Source organism: Meleagris gallopavo, chromosome 26 (assembly GCF_000146605.3).
Source record: "Meleagris gallopavo isolate NT-WF06-2002-E0010 breed Aviagen turkey brand Nicholas breeding stock chromosome 26, Turkey_5.1, whole genome shotgun sequence".
Taxonomy (NCBI): Eukaryota; Metazoa; Chordata; class Aves; order Galliformes; family Phasianidae; genus Meleagris; species Meleagris gallopavo.
In genome coordinates this window covers 3018604-3037007 of record NC_015036.2, presented here as the reverse complement: position 1 = coordinate 3037007, position 18404 = coordinate 3018604, and the positions used below count along the sequence as shown (strand labels likewise).

Sequence of the window (18404 nt, the reverse complement as noted above, 5' to 3'; positions counted from 1 at the left end):
AAAAAAAAAAAGCAAATCCACAAAACACTACAGAAACCCCCGGTCCATTTACAGGGGAAGAGTGACATCTTGTGGGCTCAGCTTGCAGTTCTCCACCAAAAATGCAGCGGTCATTTCTGGCCACTTCAGCCTTTAGGGCTCCCTTCCACGGCTGCCTTGCTGCCCAGACACAGGGGCACACAGCTCACAGGGTCTGTGAGCACACAGCAGGCTGGTAGTTGAACGTTATGCTGTATGAAAACCATTCTGGGGTGGTGTGATGAAACATGCAACGTGACTTCTGTATCTCCAAAAGTACTCAGGGAAACTTTATTAGATGAGGTGAAGAGGCTTTAAACCACTCGTGCCTGTCGTACATCAGATACAAACTTACTTCCTTGGTTTCTCTTTGCAACCCTAGTGAGATGAAGGATGAACCTTGTGTTGTTTTTGATCTAGCTTTAAAACTGAAGTGTCTAATGGGGAAATCTGTCTTAATTGCTTCTCTTCTATTGCAGCAGCCAGCAGAGCAGCCAGCAGAGCAGCCACGATGACGACTCGTCCCGATTCTTGAGCCCTCACACACGTGACGACAGGTAGGGCTGGCAGCAGCTGAGCTGCAGGGGATTCCTAAACCAATCCTGATGGGCCAGGCTGATTGAGACCTCACTTATGTTCCTTCTCGGAGTTATCTAACAAAAAAAAAGTCATTTGCATTTTTAAATGTGATTTAACGCGTCTTAGCGATGTCTGGAAAGATGCGTTTTTCATGTAGTTAATAGCAGAATGTGTGAGACAAATGCATCACAAGCAGCTCTGATCCTTGAAAATGCACAGGTGAAATTTCATATGTAATTCTTGTCTTCAGCATAATATGACCGTTGGCTGTTTTATTGTACTTGTGATGTGTTTGGACAGTTCTTGGGTATTTTCTGCAACAAGGGCAGTGAGGCACTGGCAGAGTTGCCTAGAGAGGCAGTGATGTCCCATCCCTGCAGACAGCCAAGGTCAGACTGGATGGGGCTCTGAGCACTGATGGTCCCTTCCAACTCCAGCAGTTCTGTGATCTGAGCTCATTTGTAGCAGCTATGATGTTCAAGAAGAAAAGTTTCTTGTGCTTAGGGTTGATTTATGACTGCTTTAAGCTGCAGTACTGGCACGGAAGCTGTTGAAAAATAAATGCTTATTTTGGTGTGTGATTTATTATTGTTACTCTGCCCAGAGCCATATGATTAAGAGTTTTGCTGTATCTTGTAGTTCATCTTGTGAGCCTGAAAGTGCTTCATTTTCTTCTGTCCTGGGTTGGCTCCTGCAGGTCCCTTTCCCTAATAACACCTTGGTCTAGATTTTAGATACTATTATTTTTTTTATGCTGCGACTGTGTTGCATTTTTCTTTAATGTTGCAACTGTGGATCACAGCAAAACTGACTGGAGTGTGTGTGCTGGGAGTTGGGGAGAGGTGCCTTTTTGCTGCTGCATAGTGCTTCATGAGGAGCATCTGGATGTGGGTTGTGCTCTGTGTGCAGTCAGAGTTGTGCTCCTGCTCTGTTACTCAGTTACCCACCCAAGCTATCCTTGAGGCCAAAGGCCCTTCTTACTGACTGCAGCAGGGCAAACTCTTTGTGAACTCAGATTCCCCACTGATGTCAAAGACCAACGGACTGAGTAAGGACTGAGTAACAGCTAAGGAAGCATCTGAGGAATCTCTGACCTGAGAGAACATACCAACCATGGAGAACTAATTAATATCCCAGCAGAATTTGACTCTGAATTAGTACTTGGTAATCACAGCTAACCTTCTCCTCCATATGTTTCCCTCCAATTATCAGTCTCTCTAGTGCTCTGGAGCCTGGCATAATTGACTAGTGGAGAGCAGTGTTTGCAACTGGTAAATAAAGAATCTGACAGCAAAGCAGATGGGTCCTTAAATTACACTTGGGCTTTCTATATATATATATATATATATATATATTGCATGTTGCTGTACTAACTGGTCTGGGATTTCATAGGTTTGGTAGAGTTAGGCTTCCTTAACACTCAGATGGGGGTTTTCTGGGCATGGCAAGAAGAGGCACTTCCAAATTGTTCCCAGGTTTCATATGTAGATTAAACCAGAGCTCTTAGCCTGGTATTGAGAGCATCTCTGTGATGTGAGATCACAAGAGATGTGTGTTTGATGGAGTGCTGCCAGATCTCAGACCAGAGTGATGGTGAGCCTGCAATGTTCTTGCAGCCTGGATATAATTTCAAGTCAGTTTTGCTTTCACAGAAGAATACTGATCCTAAAATGACCCATATGACCACACTTTGCAAAGTAACTTCATCCAGCTTCACTGCTGTTGCCTCCCTTTGGATAGCAGAGACTCTTGCTCAAGTCACTTTCTAAAAACATCTCAAAATAACTTCTAGTTTCTTGTAAAATGTGAAACTGGATGTGAATTCAGCTAGCAAAACTATCAAGAGCTTGCTACCTATTATCCCTATTAGCAAAGTTGAAGGTTGTTTCTGAAGCACTGTAAATCTACCAGACTCTTGCATACAAATGAGGAGATGCTTTCTTGCTCTTTAAAAGGGTGGTCTTGAACACTAACAAAGGTCCTCCACCCATGGGCTTTCACCTCTTCTCTCCCTCACACTGGTGAGGACCTACAGGCAGGTGTGTTTGCTTGTTTAATTGATGATACAGGAGCTCTAACTAAAAATAACTAAGAGGCTTCATAAGTCCTGTAAGTGGTGACAAAAGCTGAAGACAAGGGCAGAAGAGGGAAGAACAAGAAGTCTTGTGGTGCACACCTTCTCTTGGCATGCTGCCTCTGGCATTGCAGGCAGGTGCACTGCAAGGAGCGGAGCAGAGAAAGAGCAAAGATCAGCATCCACATCAGTTTGCCTGGAAAAGGGCTGAAAAAGCTACCCCAGCCAAAATAAAAGGATGCTGAGTTGCTATGTGGACTGTGGGATTTAAAATAAAAAATGGAGAGAAATGCATAGCTGAAGATAACTGATATCTGGACCAGGCATAAGCGAGATCTTAGCCTGCGTGCTCTTACTGTGAATTATGGTACCAGGGAATGCTGCTCATGGAGTTAACTGCTCAGTGATGGGATTTCAAGGATTGTGCTTCAACCCGTGGGCTCTTCCAGAGAAGACTCAGTGTTGGCAAATGGCTCTGTTTCTTGAGTTGTGAGCTGTTTGTCAGCTGGTGAATTGTGAAGTACTGCCGTGGTCCAGAACCCACACCCCGAAAAGGTGTCCTGCAGCACAGCAGTGAGGCAGGTCTGTCACCTGCACGTATCTTCTCTGAGGAAAAAGCTTTCCTTCTGCAAAATCATGTAAGTTGTCATGTGCATCATGTCTCATTGCTAATGCTGAGAGGGAGCCTGTACAGGTTTGATTTTTATGGTAAATATGTGCTGTGTGAGTATTTCTGGAGTCATGGAAGGGAAAAGTGAGGCTAGGAAGACTTAGGTTTTGCCTGAGCTTGGAGCTCAGCTCCCTGCTCTCTGATCTTGGGTGAGTTTGGATGAATCATTTCGATGATGCTGTCTATGAAATAAGGAGGAAGATTTTGTTACCTCACAGGAAATGGATAAGAGATGTTGGATTAAGCTGGTGGGTTGCTCAGGTACTGAAACACCACATCCATAAGAGTACGAAGTGGTAGAGCTGAGTTGGTGTCCAAATAGTTGTTCTCACAAGCAACTTAAAATTTGGAGTGGGTAAGGTTGGGATGGAGGCAGCTGGAGACCTTGATGTATACATATACAGTTCCCTAATCATTGTCACAAGACAAGGATATGTATAAGTTGCCTTGAGCTCTGGATTAAGCCTAAGGTCATGAGCCTGTTTGCGCTTGGACCAAGGACTTGTTCTGCCTTGTGGCATTGAGGTGCCTATCAGTTCTAGGGCGCAGAGATACTTTAATGAAGAGTTTAGGCTACTGAGCTGGAGGGGAAATCGGTCCTCAACCTTGTATGCAATCTAAGGAGACAGACTGGAGGCGTAAATGTGGGAAGTATGGGAATGGAGAGCAATAGGGCACAGAACTGGGAGAAAAGAAGCAGTTCACCTCTTATGGTGGGCCTTTTTGATTAAAAATGGAAGAAATGAGAAAACCTACTTTTAAAATGCCCCAGCTTTTTATGCCATGCATCTTAATTAGCCCCCTAGTCTGTGCAGTAACTTATTCTGGTAATTCTGGGGCTGTGGGGGCTTGTTTTACCTTTGCATAATCTAATAAGAGTTTCCTCAATGGATCAAAATTGAGGACTTGCAAAAGGATTAGAGAACAGCTTAAGAATGAGACAAGCTGAAGAAATTCTACCGTTTGAGTCTGCAGGAAGTTGTGCAAAGATCTGGAAGGAGGACAGACATCTTTTATTAGTGCCAACGTTGTATTTTAGGGGGATCTGTTTAAGAAGCTAAGAGAAATTCAGTGTTTCAGTAGTGCACTCAGGACTTGCTTATGCTGCACCTTCCTATCCTGTGTACCTTTTCCCCTTGACATGAGGAAAAGTTGGCATCCACGAACTCTGCTGTGTCAGTTGGACTTAATGTTAAATGGACCAACTTTGGAGAAGCTCGACCAGAATGGCACAAAGCTCCTTTGTCACACAGGAAAGACGGTTAACATTTAGTCAGTGCTCATGTCCTCTCTGAACCCTCCTCCTCACCTCCTTGCTGCTGATTGTTGGGCCCAGCAGTGATTCTGAGCTGCAGAAGACAAGAAGAGCAGTGTAAGAGCTCTCCTCCACTTGGGCTGCCAGATTTGCTGCTGTCAGCAGAGCTATTGTGAATGGAAATAGCAGCTGCCCTGTTCCTCATGCGCCAGCATTGTTCCTTCCTTTGAAGATGGGCTGTTGTTAATTACAGTGTGCTTGAAGCTGCTCTGGTGGATAAGGCAGGCTGCTACCAAGCAGCTGGAATAAGATGAATTTCTTCTTTCTGTGTTTAGCTGAGAAGCTGCTTTTGCACCTGGGTGCCAGCTCAGTGGTTCTGCCCTGCAGAGGGGTAAGCAGTTTGGGATGAAAGCTTTCATCCCTTTTCCCAGAAATCCTGGTGTTCTGTCAGTGAGGATAAGGATGTGTTTTATTTTCCATTCTTTCCCTCTTAATCTTAAGGAGACTGATCTTGAGAGCACTTCGTGATTTTGAAGCAAGGGGAATCCACCCTATGCTTCCTCCTTCAGGACAGAGGGATGTGGAAGGACAGACACCTCCTCTGCCTGGGGCCAGCAACCAGGAGGAGACCTCAGAGCATGAACTGGCTTTCTTGTGCTCGTGTGCTCGGTTAATGCCATTGCTCAGCATGGCAGTATGAAGAAATATGAAACTTTGAAGAGTTTAGAGCAATTGGCAAACTTGAGAGCAGGGTGATTTTATGCTTCCTATAGTAACGTAACACATCCTGCCTCTCGGTGTTAGCTGGTGGCTGCTGGTGAGAGGCAATTTGATTGATATCACAGATAGCTTTTGTACAGGCAGTAGGTAGAGTACGTTCAGAGTCCCAACCATCACTGAAAATAAATCATTCTTCTTAAAATTTGGCCCTCTGTTCCAAGCTGCTGTGGCACAAAGGTATCTGCCTGTTGCCCTTTTGAAAACTCAGTCAGCTCTAAGCTTTTAGCATGAGAGCATCCATGCAGATCAGTAGTGGAACTTCACAAGGAAAGGAGTGATCTTACACCAGATGTAACAGCAGGGTGAAGCAGGATTTGGATCTCACTTCTCAATTTCCTTATCAGTTCTGTCTCTACTGGACTAGTGCTTTATTGTTAGGTAAAACCCTGCTGTGCCTTGCATATCTCTGAATGCAGAGGAGTTCTGACAGACCTCATGTGGCTGCGTCACCAACTCGTGATGCTCAGGAACAGGAGGAGGAGGAGAGTTGTTCTAGTGTCTCTCTTCCTTATCTGAGATGCAGGGCAGACTCCTTGCCCTGCTTTTCTGCCAGTTCCCAAGAGCAGAGGGTTCAGTTGCGAAACTGTATTTCACTTGGAGGCCTTCAGCAATGGTCTCCCTATCAGCCCTGCATCCTCTGGGAGCGTTGGGATATTCAGACTATTACACCTTGAGGGATGCAGAGGTGGGGGGAGGCTGGAATGCATTTCTGTAAACCATCCCATTTCACAGAGCTCCAGTTCAGTAGGTAAGCCTCCTGTCAGCAGGCTTAGGTGCAGCATGCTTTCAGCTGCTAAGCCCCTGCACAGATTCACCTTGCAACAAAGCACTTACTGTACCTCAGAGCAATACTGCTATAGAAGCAGCCATCAGAGGGTTTTAGAGGACTTAATTGATTTTAGTCTCTCACAGCCAGAGCTCAGGCTTTTGAATGCAGAGGAGTGAGGCTTTCTGAGGGAGCCTGACACTTAATTCAGGTAGTGCTTGGCCAGGTTTATACAGTGATGCTATATAACCTGAATTAGATTTTTTTTTTTTTTTTTACTTTGCAAGTATAGGCCAGAAGTTCTTAAGCTGTGGAATACATCACTTCTGTTGTATAGGTAGCTGCATAACCTGGGATGCATCTCCATGTGTATCCTTCCAATTATATTGCATATACCCAAAGGTGGGTATAGGAGTTGTGACTGTACCAGGGATCTCTTCTTTTAACACATAAAAATGAAGTGGTGGTAAAAGTACAAGGTTTTCTCAGAGCACTGTGTAGGCATTGCTTCTGTCTCACTGTCAGAGAAACCCACCTTCCTTTGCAGAAAGTGTTTTAATTGAGATCTCCTGAGAAACCTCAGTGCATTTGCAAGTCCTGTAGGGAGCTTACTTGGCACTCCTGTTGCAGAGATAAGATCTGGAAGCGTGTTCTTCCTTTGTATTTTGTGGAATGATTGATGGATGAATGCAGTGCAGTAAAACAAAGGTGTTATTTAAAATAAAGCAGGGGGGAGGAGTGGGCAGACAGATGATGCATAGTTCTCCAGGTCCCTTCTTCACAGCAGTTCTTCCTTGTGATGAGAAGAAGCTCAGGAAAAAGTAGTGCTTGAGGTCCCCACTTGTAGCCAGGGCCCTGATGTGTTGTTTAGGTGTTACCTGCATGGAACTCCAGCTCTAGATGTACATCGAGACAAATGGTTGGTAGAGAGGATGGTACAGAAGAAAGGTAACAGAATCTGTCCTTTAGCTTAGTGGAGAAGCTTGGGGCCAAAAAGCCCCAGATTTGAAGATGTTTCCCTCTTCAAATGCTTCATGAGAGCTGGAAGTGAAGCTTATATATTTCTTAATAAAAGATGAACTTGTGCTGCCCAAAAGAAATCTCAGTAGGTGAGGTGACTGTCCTGTTAGTCAACTGTGCTACAACAGAGCTACAACTGACTATTCAAGTAAGGAGATGGAACTGCTTGTTATGTCTGAAGGAAGTGCATAAAACCCCTTCTGCTGTTCTTAGTACAGTGCTTTGTAACTAATGGCAAGGGGTGAGGTGAGAAGGGTGCCTTGAGGTGCCAGTCCCTTCAGCTGCTGCAACTGAAATCTGCTTAGGTTGCTGTTAAGGTCTCAAAGCTCTCAAGCTTTTCCTGAGAGCCTTGGAGATGAAGTGAAATCTGCTAATTTGTAGTGACTTGTTGGATGTGCAGTGGGCATGGAAAAGATAACTACTCAAGAGAATAGCTGAGCGAGAAGCACTGCAGGGCTAAGGAGGTTAAAACCCATCTGTTGAGCCAGTAAATGAACAGGCAGGACTGGCACATATCGGGGGCAGAAACTGGAAGCTTCTTAAAATTTTTCTGGAGTTCTTGTTGCTTTACAGTGGCCTTTTTCATGCTTTTAGTGCTGCTTATCTTTGGCATATTTGCAATGTTTACCTTGGAAAATATGTGCATCTTTGCATTTCATAGTTGACTGCCTAAATGGGGAAATACCAAGCACTGAAAACATATAATACAAAACAAAGAGGCAGAAACGAGATTGGGGCTGCCTGGGAGTTCTGCAGTGTTTGATTCTTGATGCATTCCATGAATGCTGGAAATAAGATACTGTTTGGAAATGCAATGCACAAAAAATAATGTAAGGAAGAGGTAGTGAAGCATTAAGTGCTCTACAGAGAGCTGTTCTTGCAACTTTGGGTTTTAGTTGCTTCTCTTTGTATGCTTTCTCTCCACCCTGAGATTCTATCTCCATTTAGCAAAGTGCTCAACCCAGCGAGGAGCTCATCTATGCATCCCCCCCATAGCAGGAGCATCCATAGCAGGTTTGAGTGATGCTGTGCCTTTAAAATTGAATCGCCTGTGATAGAAGAAATCTGAGAGCACAGAAAGGAAACCAGTGCCTCTTGCGCAGAGCAGGCTCTTTGGAGATTTCTCCATTGCTCTGCATTCTCACCAGCCTGGTCACTGCTCCTTCTCTTTGGGGCCAAACAGCAGCCACCAGGATAGCATCGATGAAAGCCATCCCAGAGCCATCTTAATGGTGACATTACATCTTTCTGCTGTGGACTCTGAGGTCACTAATCTGTGCCTCTTTCTCCCCAAAACTGCTGTGTGTGTGTAAGCCAGCTGGGATTCCATCTTCTGACTAAACAGCGTTTCACTCCCTCGCTGCTGAAGCAACACTTGCTCAGGTTTCTGGGGAACACATGGCACTTGGACAGACTTCCCTATGCTGATGACTGTAACCGTGTGAGTGCTTACCTACCTCCTCATTTCCTCCTTCCCTTCTCCTCCTTCCTTGTTTATCTTCCCATCTGTTTCTTTCTTGGCCTTTGCAGAGTATTTGTTGTGCATTTCGGTGATAAGATGGCAGCATGCGTCTCCCCACCGCGCCATGCATCGTAACAAGGTCAGCTCTTATCATGGGTACTAACCAAGGTCTGTCCTTGAGCCCCCCTGCTGGACCTCTGCTTTTCTTCCGTGCTCCTGCAAGTTTCACTTAGAGCTCTTCCTTAAGCCCTCTCTGCTGCTCGTTCTCCCTTCCCTCTGGAGTACCCCACCGTAAATCTTTGGTTATAGAAGGCCTCTGTGCTCTTTCCCTTACCCTTTTCTTTTTGTTTAAATAGCAGGTCACATGTAAACATGGGCCTTGCTTGAGGGATGTTGGTCTGTCAGGGTTTCAGGTGTGGTAAGGTGATGGTATTTCTCTGTTGTGGAAAAGGAGTAGCTTCACTTCAGGCTTAGACATGGAGGTGCTCAGATTTCCTTACATATCCTGAGTCTGAGAGGCTGTTGCTTTCTCTGTGCAGCAACTGCCATGCATCAGTGCCTTCAAACTCGGAATCATTCTGGGTTTCTGAATGAAGGCTGGCTCTGTGGTCTGTGACACACTGAGATAAGTCATCCTCTGTATCATACCCTTAGTTGCAAGCAGTCACCCTTTGTTCCACCTTGTTGATGCCACTTCTATTGGAAGGCCCCTCTAACATGTAGGAGTGTGCGTGGTGTGCTTGGGCTGAGATGCCTCTGTCTGCAAGTTGGAGGCTTTTGTCTGAGAGCTGTATCTGGAGCAGCTGCTTTCTCTGGCTCAAAAACAAGAGGGCTCTTTTTCCTTCAAGGCTTTGCGGTGATTTCTCTAGTTGTTCATTCTTGAAGTCGACACATTGTGCGCGTGTTCCTGCTGCAATACTTCTCACCCCTTTATCTGCAGCATCTGTAAGTTTTTTTTTTTTTTTTGCCTGGGAGAGGATATTGCATTAGATGCATGGGTCAGACCAGTACAGAAAGCTTTGTTTCTCTGATCTGCTACCTCTGCGCCTCTATGGATTATTTCTTTAAGCTGTGCCAGCCCAAAGGCTAAAGTTCATATCTTATTTAAAGATTTAGCTTGACATACCTGAAAGTTGTCTTATTACAAAGGATCCAGGCTGTCAGGCATTTCAGAGCACTCTGATTTTGAGAGATCAAGTGTTGAGCATTATACTCTTATACTCTCATCCTGTTAAGGTGTCAGGCTTGGGCATGATGCATCCCATGCCATGAGTTACTTCAAAGTATCCTGACCTAACAAAAAGGGAGGTGATCAGTCCATAGCACTTGTGCCCCAAACTATCAAGCCTTACTGCCTTCCCATTGCTTGCTGCAGGTTACTTGCAATGGAAGGTAAAATTGAAAGATGGCTTTTTAACTTCCTGACAAATTGAGATCAAGGAGTTTCAAGGCATAATCCATATGTTGTGAGTCATGAAGTTGTCTTTTGTTAGCCTGCCTCTTCCCACATTGAATGAGCCTTTTTTGGAAGGGTTGTTGCACTGTTGTAGGCAAAGGCAAGTTTGAACTCTTAACCTTCCAAGACAATGATGGGAAGAAGAGCCAGAAGACTTTGTGTGAAAGCAACAGGCCTCTTTTGTTACAGCATTGCTCTGAATCATCCTGTTTTCTTTACTCTGCTGATATTGATCATCTTTCTCCTTCTGAAAAATATTCTTCCCTTTCCAAATCTTTACAGGAAATTACTTTCTTTTCATCTCTGGACAGAAAGGAGCTTCCTTTCATTGTTTTTTTTTTTTTCTTTCCATGATAGCCAAAGTTCTCTCTTTCCTGCTACAATACTCTTTAGCCTTGCTCTCCCTGCCAAGACCCTCAGGCGTAATTTTCATGCCCTGCTAAACCATACTTGGCATAGAAAGAAGTAGCTTAGATGCACTTTCTGTTCTGCATACAGTATGACTACACCTCCCATGATGCCAGGAGTGCAAAATACATATTTTATTTCTGAAAATGAAGTCTCACGTGACTTCCCAGCTGCTGCAGCAAACAGGGAAGTCCCTTCTGAGATTTTTTTTTTCCCTGGGAAATGGAGGTGTGTCCTAGCTTGCAGACGCTGTGATTGCATCTGACAGCAGAGGCTGTGGGGCTGCAGAATGCTGCTGACTTTGGGAAGGAATTGGGAATTTATCCACCTGGCTTGTTTTCCTAAATGCTAAGGTGCAGAACAGTCAAACTACCTCTTCCATACATTCGGCTGCACTTCAGTTTTCTTCTCTTTCCCCCTAATGTTCACTTGTTTGTTTATTCCCTACCTTTCCCTCCCACTCGCCCTGTCACTGACAGGGTTCTGTCTTGCTTGCGTATTCCACAGAAGCTTTGTATCCATCATGTGGGTGCCTGAAGAACTCATGTTTAAGTTCATGGGGATCTTTGAGGCTTTGCAGGCTCACACCCCAAAGTAATGCAATTCTATAGCTGTATCTATTCATAGAGCTTTGGATCCTTACCCAGAGCTCAGTGTGTCACACTGGGTTGTTCGCTTCCGAAAAGTGGACTTCCTCAGGAGATGTTTCCTGTTTTGCTCTTAAGTTCACAAGCTGGAATTAGCTGCTGTAATGAGAGTGCAGAGTGGGAACTGGGCTTTTTTTCTGAAAAGCAAACTGATTTTTGACTAGGTGACTACATGAAAGGCACCAGAAATACACCCTTTTTATATGCGTTTAATAGAACATAGAATGTAGTACATTTAATTCAATAAAACTCAATGAGACTGCTTTACGGGGTGTGTGCACGTATGCTTCTGCACAAGAAATGAGTAGCACGGCTTTGCAGAAAATAGGTAGCTGCCCTTGAATTCATGTAAACTGTTAAGTGCATTGTAAATTACATGCCACTGCCCCCTGGGCTTTGTGTACTGTAGTGTGCAGTGCCTGCCGTGTGCTGGAGCACCGCTTGCTGCACTGCTCTATGAATAAGCACTTTCATGCAGTGATGTTTCTAGCCCTCAGAGGCTCTTAATTTGACTGAGCTCTGCAGTGGTTTTTTTCCAGCCTTCCTCTCCCTCCCTCCCTCCCTCCCAGCCCGGATTGCTCACGTCTCTCTGCTCTGCCAGCACCGGGATGCTCTGACCACTTGCATGCAGCAGCTCCTGGCTGGCTCACCGACTCCAGCCTGGTTTTGTGTCTGGAGCAGACCAGGAGGAGCGAGAGGGAGAGGCTGGGTGATGGTTGGGGCTGGCTGAAGTCACCCCGTGCCACCAATCACTGCCTCAGCAGCTCCGGATGCCTTTTGACGCCAGCACAGATTCAGCTTAGAGGATGATTTGATATTTGCAGCGTCTGAGCTGACAGTGTGCACCACAGAGTTCTTAGTTTTAGGCCCAGTCATTTCTGTGTGTTATCCTCAGGTGAGTGCTCTCAGTAGGGTGCAGATGACTAACCTCCACCTTTCTTTTTTTTTTTTCTCTGCACGTGTTACTCTCTCTTTAAATGGTCTCTGCTATGATTATCTTTTCTTGCAGCATTGCTTCTCTGCCTGTCTGGCTGTCTTTCCTTTCCTCTTCCTCCTCCTCTCACCTCATCCCTCCTCCTTTACCCACTGCGCTGCCCAAGCCCCACTCACTACTCTCCTTTCTCCTGATTCTGAAGCACCCACATTAGTGGTTTGTTGCCCCTCTCCCCTACCATAGAGCAAGGAGGAGGAAGAGCAGCATGGCCTCTTACCCCCAGGCAGGGGTGGATCGCTGCCTGCTCCCTGCAGGAGCTCAGACTTGAAGTCGGGGAGGAGGCAGGCTGTTCCCCAGCATCCTACAATAATCTGGGGGGGGTAGCAGCAGGGAGGGCTGCTAAATTCCATGGATTTTGTGCCGGCCTTCAGTTGGGAATCTAAGCTGGGACCATCAGCTTGAGATGCTTTTCCTTTGTTTGGGGGCAGCATGGTGAGCTCTTCCATGACTTCCACGTCGCTCCCATCCACCTGTCAAACTGTCTGCCCTCTCTTCACCATCCTTTTCTTGACTCTCCTTTTCTCTCCCCCTTTTCCTTCAACGCCCTTCTTTACTGATAGGCCAAGCAGAAAACATGGAGACGTCTGATATGGCGACAGCAAAGGTAGGATGGAAATGCTGCCGGCCTCACTGTGCGTAAGTGGTTTCGCTTGGCAACTTCTTACTTTCTCTCACCCTTTTTCCTTTCTCCAGACCCTTTTCCCTCAAGCTGGGAGTGGTTTTAGTGCTGGGGTTGGCAGCAGGGTCTGCATTCCAGGAGGAAGTTGGTATTGGGGCCATGCAGTGCTTCGCATGTACGATTTCAGAAAGAATCTTCCTGCCCTAAAATATCGATGTTCTAGGCTGATGTGGGGATAGGAGAGACATGGGAGTCTGCATTGCTGCCGGCGGCAGGGCTTCCTTTGTCCAAAGGAAAACCCGAGGAGAGAGCTGGGATGCTGGCTGCAGCCTGCATTGCTGCTGTATGAGAAGGGATCGCTAGAGGGTGCTTAAGGTTTCCCACCGAGTCTGTCTTGTGGAGCAGAAATGCCTTTTGGCAGCTTAATTTTCTTCTTTTTTCTTTTTTTTTTCTTTTTTGGTGGGGAAGGACTCAGGGGAGTGCTGAGTGAGGCAGTAATTGGAGTTTGTAGATGCATCCGCCCTTCTTGTGCAAGGCTTCTCTGCTGGCTTTGCCCAGGCTGTAGGTTCTGCTCTCTGGGCTGGCAGATGGGAAATGTGTGGAAATGGAGGGGGAGAGGGTGAGATAGGGATATGGGGAGGGAGATGGATGCTGCACATGGCTTCAGCATGCTGCTCCAGGGAGGACTTGGAAGAATTAAGCCAGCTCACTATTAGATGGTTCTCTATCATAGCAGGGGATGTTGATGGTGTCTCTGTAGCAAATGGCTGTTTTCTATCATGAACCTGCCCTTAGTGCAACTTCACTTGGCATCGCAGCAAGACTAATGTGCAAACTGTCTGTGGACATCTCTTGGTGTGCTGTTGTGTCAGCAGTGTTTGCCACTGAGCAAGGTTGAGAAGGCAGAGCTTGGAAAGAGTGGGAAATGTCATTAGTGGTTATAAAGCACCTGCACTGAACTGGATGCTCAAGCCTGGCAATGTGGTGTTCTGTGCTCCACGTGAAGCAGGTGCCTCCTGGAGGCAGTCCTCAGTTCAAAAACCCATGGTGCTGTCCAGATTGAAGGGCTTTGTCCTATATCTCAGTTACTTCCCTTAAATGGGAAAAGGGAAAATAGTTAAAATTCATTTCTGCTGAATACTGTGTATTTTCCAGTTCACATTGTCATAATTCCCTCAAGACTGCATGATGCTTGTGAGCAGCTGCCCTGTTTAGTCCCAGGACTGGGTTATAGGGTTTGAGTTTGTGGCATTATTTAATAAAAATCTATGAAATGCTTCAGGGTAAACAACATTTATACAGGTAAAATCATTCTCACTATCGTGTTCTCATAGACTTCAGCTGCCTGTCACTGCATACCCACAAAGAATTGGAGGAGAGGTTTATTTCTGTCAGCCTGAGTGCTGGGAGCATCGCAGGGCTGTAGCACAGGATGTTGCTTACTTCCATGGTTGCTCTCCGTTGTATTGCACCGCTGCTTCCTTTGCTGCTGGGACACCTTCCAGAGCATCTCAGGAACTGGCATTTCCTGCCATGCTGGAGAAGGGTCCCATATTGAGTGCTTCAAAAATAGAGGCACAGCTTTGAGCAATGCATAGCTTGTGGCTTTAATCTTGGGGTGATGGTTCACTCATGTTGTAAGGCTTTCTGGAACTGCTCTTGCAATCAAATGCTGCTTGCCCTGTGCATGCTGTGGGATGCTCTGCAGTGGGATCGTGACGTGCTGTCCCATCACCTCACAACTTGGCTTCTATACTGTCCCAATAAATGTAGAAGCACTGTTTTGTTTTTTTTTCCTGCCCCTTGCTGAGAACCAGAGGGTAACGCAATTAACCCATTAACAAAGAAAACTGGCTCGACGTGATGCTCAAATGCTTCCCAGGAAAGCATGAATCACCTTCCGGGTAATCAGTGAGTGGAAAGGTGGAATGTAAGTCAGATGGCTTCCATTCCCCTCACAGCAGAAGGCTTCTGCTTTCTGCACTGCAAGTGTGCACACGGCAAGTCCTCAGTGCTGCTGGTGTGGTGCAGAGGTAATTAAGCACCTGATTTACGTGTTCTGTCTTGAAGGAAATCTGTTTGTCTTATGAGCTGTAACTCGAACAATGAGTGAAGTGCGAAAAGATGCCTGGTAGCAGCACCTCGTGGCTCCTGCGTGGGGATATTTGTTGGTTTGTATTAGATGGCTCTTGCTGAGACTGGGACTGGTGAGGGGAGTAAGAGGAGAGGGACGATGGAGTAACGAAGGAAAACTGGCTGCTATTTTTTCACACAGAGGGTGGTGAGGCACTGGAACAGGTTGCCCAAGGAGGCTGTGGATGCCCCATCCCTGGAGGCATTCAAGGCCAGGCTGGATGTGGCTCTGGGCAGCCTGGGCTGCTGGTTGGTGACCTGCACATAGCAGGGGCTTGGAACTGGATGAACATTGTGGTCCTTTGCAACCCAGGCCATTCTGTGGTTCTATGAGTGAAGCGCTGCCAAACAGTAACGACTGGCAGGATTTTCAGCAGTGGTCTCTGTGCTTTCAGTTCAACCTGGGCCCTGACTGTAGAGGTGACACAGTGCTGGGCACAAGCACATCTGGACACAAGCATTTAGTTCTTCTTTCATCCAAGGTGGAGGTCAGAAAACAAAAAATCAGCTCAGTTTTGTGTATTACAGCCTCTTGTAAAGGGTTTGTTGTTGCAGGTCAGGAAAATACCCATTCTTTTTTTCTATCCCCCTTTTTCCTGCTGCTCAGAATCTTTGAGTGTGTCTTAGGTTTGGGAAAGCTGGGCATGTTTTGATATTGTTGCTGTATTTAGTGTGTGTGTGCTGTTTGACTTCCTCATCCTGACAGGTGCTCCCCAAGGGGAGGCTGTATCCATGGTGTTCTTGCTCTGGATCTGAAGTCTCCCAAATGCTGTTGGCTGTAGGCCAGGATCCAAGTTATCTTATTGAATCCCTATTGAAGTTGATGGGAATTCTGCTTGTGGGGAGGACAGGGGATGAGTTGGGCCCTGTGTCCATTTGTTGTGCTGGTAGTTCTTGTACATAGTAGTAACTATGTACAATAGTGCATTGCAGTCAAAAAGATGGGATCCCCTTCCTAAATAATAAAAATTCTACTGCAGAAAGGAAATAATTTGCCTTAGATATTTTACAGTGAGAAGGGAGATGATGAGCATCTGATCCAACATCCTGTATGAAGGGCAGTCCTTGGTGCAAATACCCATCTGGCTCCATGTAAATAGGTAGACTGCAAACAAATACAAAGAAGAAAGAAGGTTGGACTGGGGAAAAATAAGGCAAAATTAGAGTTGAGTGAGGAGGGAAAAAAGTGATGTGGTGATTGGTGTGTGAACGGGAGCTGAGAACAGAGCACGACACTGAAGAAGATGTGGAATTGTGATCTGGGTGCTCTGGTTAAGCATTGGTACTTTGGAGACCACTTCCTTCCTCAGCAGAAGGGCACTTCTCACTGTTTCCAATCCACTGCTGTGAGATGTGAAGGAAGCAGGATTTTGTGGTCATTAATACTGGCCAAATAGACGCCCACTCTCAGAAACACTTCTGTTTTCAACCACTGCGCTCGTTCTTCTGAAACATCACAACAAACAGAAGTGAAAACTCATATTTACACTGCGTTCTTATTTTAGTTTTTTTTTTGCCATTCATGTGGAAAGAGAGAAGCATTTGTCCAAAAGAAGGAGATTTTGGGAGGGCTCTTTTGCATGCAGAACATGATCATCTAAGATGATCTGTGTTCACGTTGACACAACACACGGCCTGCCCTTGGAGCTTCTATATCACAACATGATGAGCATCTCCTTGCAGTGCAGTCTCAGATCAATGAGAAGACATGCACAGTTTGCCCAGTTTCCAACCAGAGCTTTATAGCAGAGCCAGAACTGCTTTTGATCCCTTAAAGCCCTGGATCACATGATGCTTTTCTGCTTTCCCATTCTCTGCTCTGTGGGATGGATGCTCAGGATGGAGTAGGTAGATAATTTATTTGAAATTCAGCTTAGTGTGACTTGTAAGTATTCTTATCTCTGTGGAGGTGGGCAGGGTGGCTGCAGGTAGCCTACCTCTCTTGATACCTACATGTGCTCTTTTGTTACCCTATTTAAATGTTAATATTCCTTGTTCTTGAGTATCCCTTGCAGATGAAGGAGGAGAAAGGAAAGGGTTTGCCCATGCAGTTCAAACTGCCACAGAGGGAGCAGTTCAAGGGAAGGCAGAACTGAGACTGTCCCCAGCAGTGACATAGGGTCACCTGCATGGGGTTTGCTTTGGATGGTGACCTGCCATCCTCTCTCTTAGGCTGCTGCTGTGAGCATTGCAGAGAGCAGATTGCAGCTGTGATGGAGATGGCAGCTCCTGCCAGTCTGCTCATACAGATACTTCCCACTTCTAAGTGATCTATTTCCTTTGATAATTTCCTAACCTTCACGTTACTCTTCTATATATATATTTTTTTTAAAGTAAATGACTGCTTATCTCTTAATACCTTTCTTGCCTGAGCTTTGATTTCTAAACATGTGACTGCAGCATTAGTCTGTCCCAGATTTGCCAAGCTTGCAGGTCTCCTGACCCATTTTACAGCATTGTGATTTGCTTCCCTCCTTGCAACCTGCAGGCCACAGATGTGCAGCATTTCATGGTGAGAAGCAGCTCTGGAGCTGAGGCCAGGCAGCTCATATAGGATGGACCGAATGAGGGCTGATTTGAATGTTTCTCCCATGTTGTTTGTGGCATTTGGAAATGCATCTGTAAGTTGTCAGTGGGTTTTGTCTGGAAATAAAAGGCATGCTGCAAAGCTCATGTTCCAAACAAACTCTTAACAGCTTGAGAATGAAGTTTTATCTCAAACTTCTCTGTCTGGAGTGGCTCTCCTGGGGCACTTACTTCTCCTCCGCCCTTCACAGATGGGACCAGAGGGCGGCTGTGTACAGGATGCAGTTCCCCATTCATTGCTTCCTTCTGCAGCCAGCTCAGTATTAAATGCTGAAACAGAAAGTGCAACCTGTTACAAGCCTGGGGGAAGCCAGCTGGATGGGGTTAGCATCGAATTGCTTTTTCCCTTTTACAATTCAACTTCTGAGAAAGGCATCTCAGCATCACTCGTGTGCTTTCTGAAACTTCTGCCCCTGCTGAGAATCCAGTTTCCTTTCAGCTGTGGGTTTTGAATGCCCAAAGCTATTTCTAGCTGAAATCAGAACTAGAAATTTGCTTCTGCTTGTGCTTCGGTGCCATCATTCGGGGGGGAAAAAAGTCTGGCGCTGCTCTTGAGTGGGCTGATTAGAGATAGAGGTGAGGAGGAATGGTTGGTGCTTTGTTTGAAGGTTGATGCACATGGTGTATCAGTGATTCCTGGCTACTCAGGACCAATTTCACAGAAAGCTTTTTAAACCAGAAGTGATGAACTCGTCCTCCCTGCTGCTACACAGGGAGCCGAACGGAGCTCAAGCTGTTGCAGATGGGCGTTTTGTGTTGCAGCCATTAATAGCGGCATCACCGCTGGACCGTGAGGTTTGTCATTCAAGGTGTCACAAAAAAATCACTTCCCAGATGCATCCTTCGGGCTACAAAGCAGAACCCCGAGGCGTGAGGAGAAGGAAAGGAGGGAGCCGGGTCGGGAACGGCCGCCTCTCGCCCTTCTGCGGCACTCGTC

General features: G+C 46.0%; 1 protein-coding gene across 7 annotated transcripts in view; it reads left to right on the top strand.

Annotated features, from left to right (window-relative positions):
* GRAMD1B (GRAM domain containing 1B) overlaps window positions 1–18404 on the top strand; it is a 110629-nt gene that overhangs the window by 38836 nt on the left and 53389 nt on the right. For 5 of the 7 annotated variants that reach the window (XM_010723640.3, XM_010723641.3, XM_010723639.2 and 2 more), the window contains one exon: window positions 498–575. In XM_010723640.3, coding sequence (XP_010721942.1) covers window positions 498–575 — 78 coding nt within the window. Of the gene's footprint in view, window positions 1–497; window positions 576–17369; window positions 18008–18404 lie in introns of those variants that run through there. The other 2 variants (XM_031556881.1, XM_031556877.1) reach the window with 2 other exon arrangements.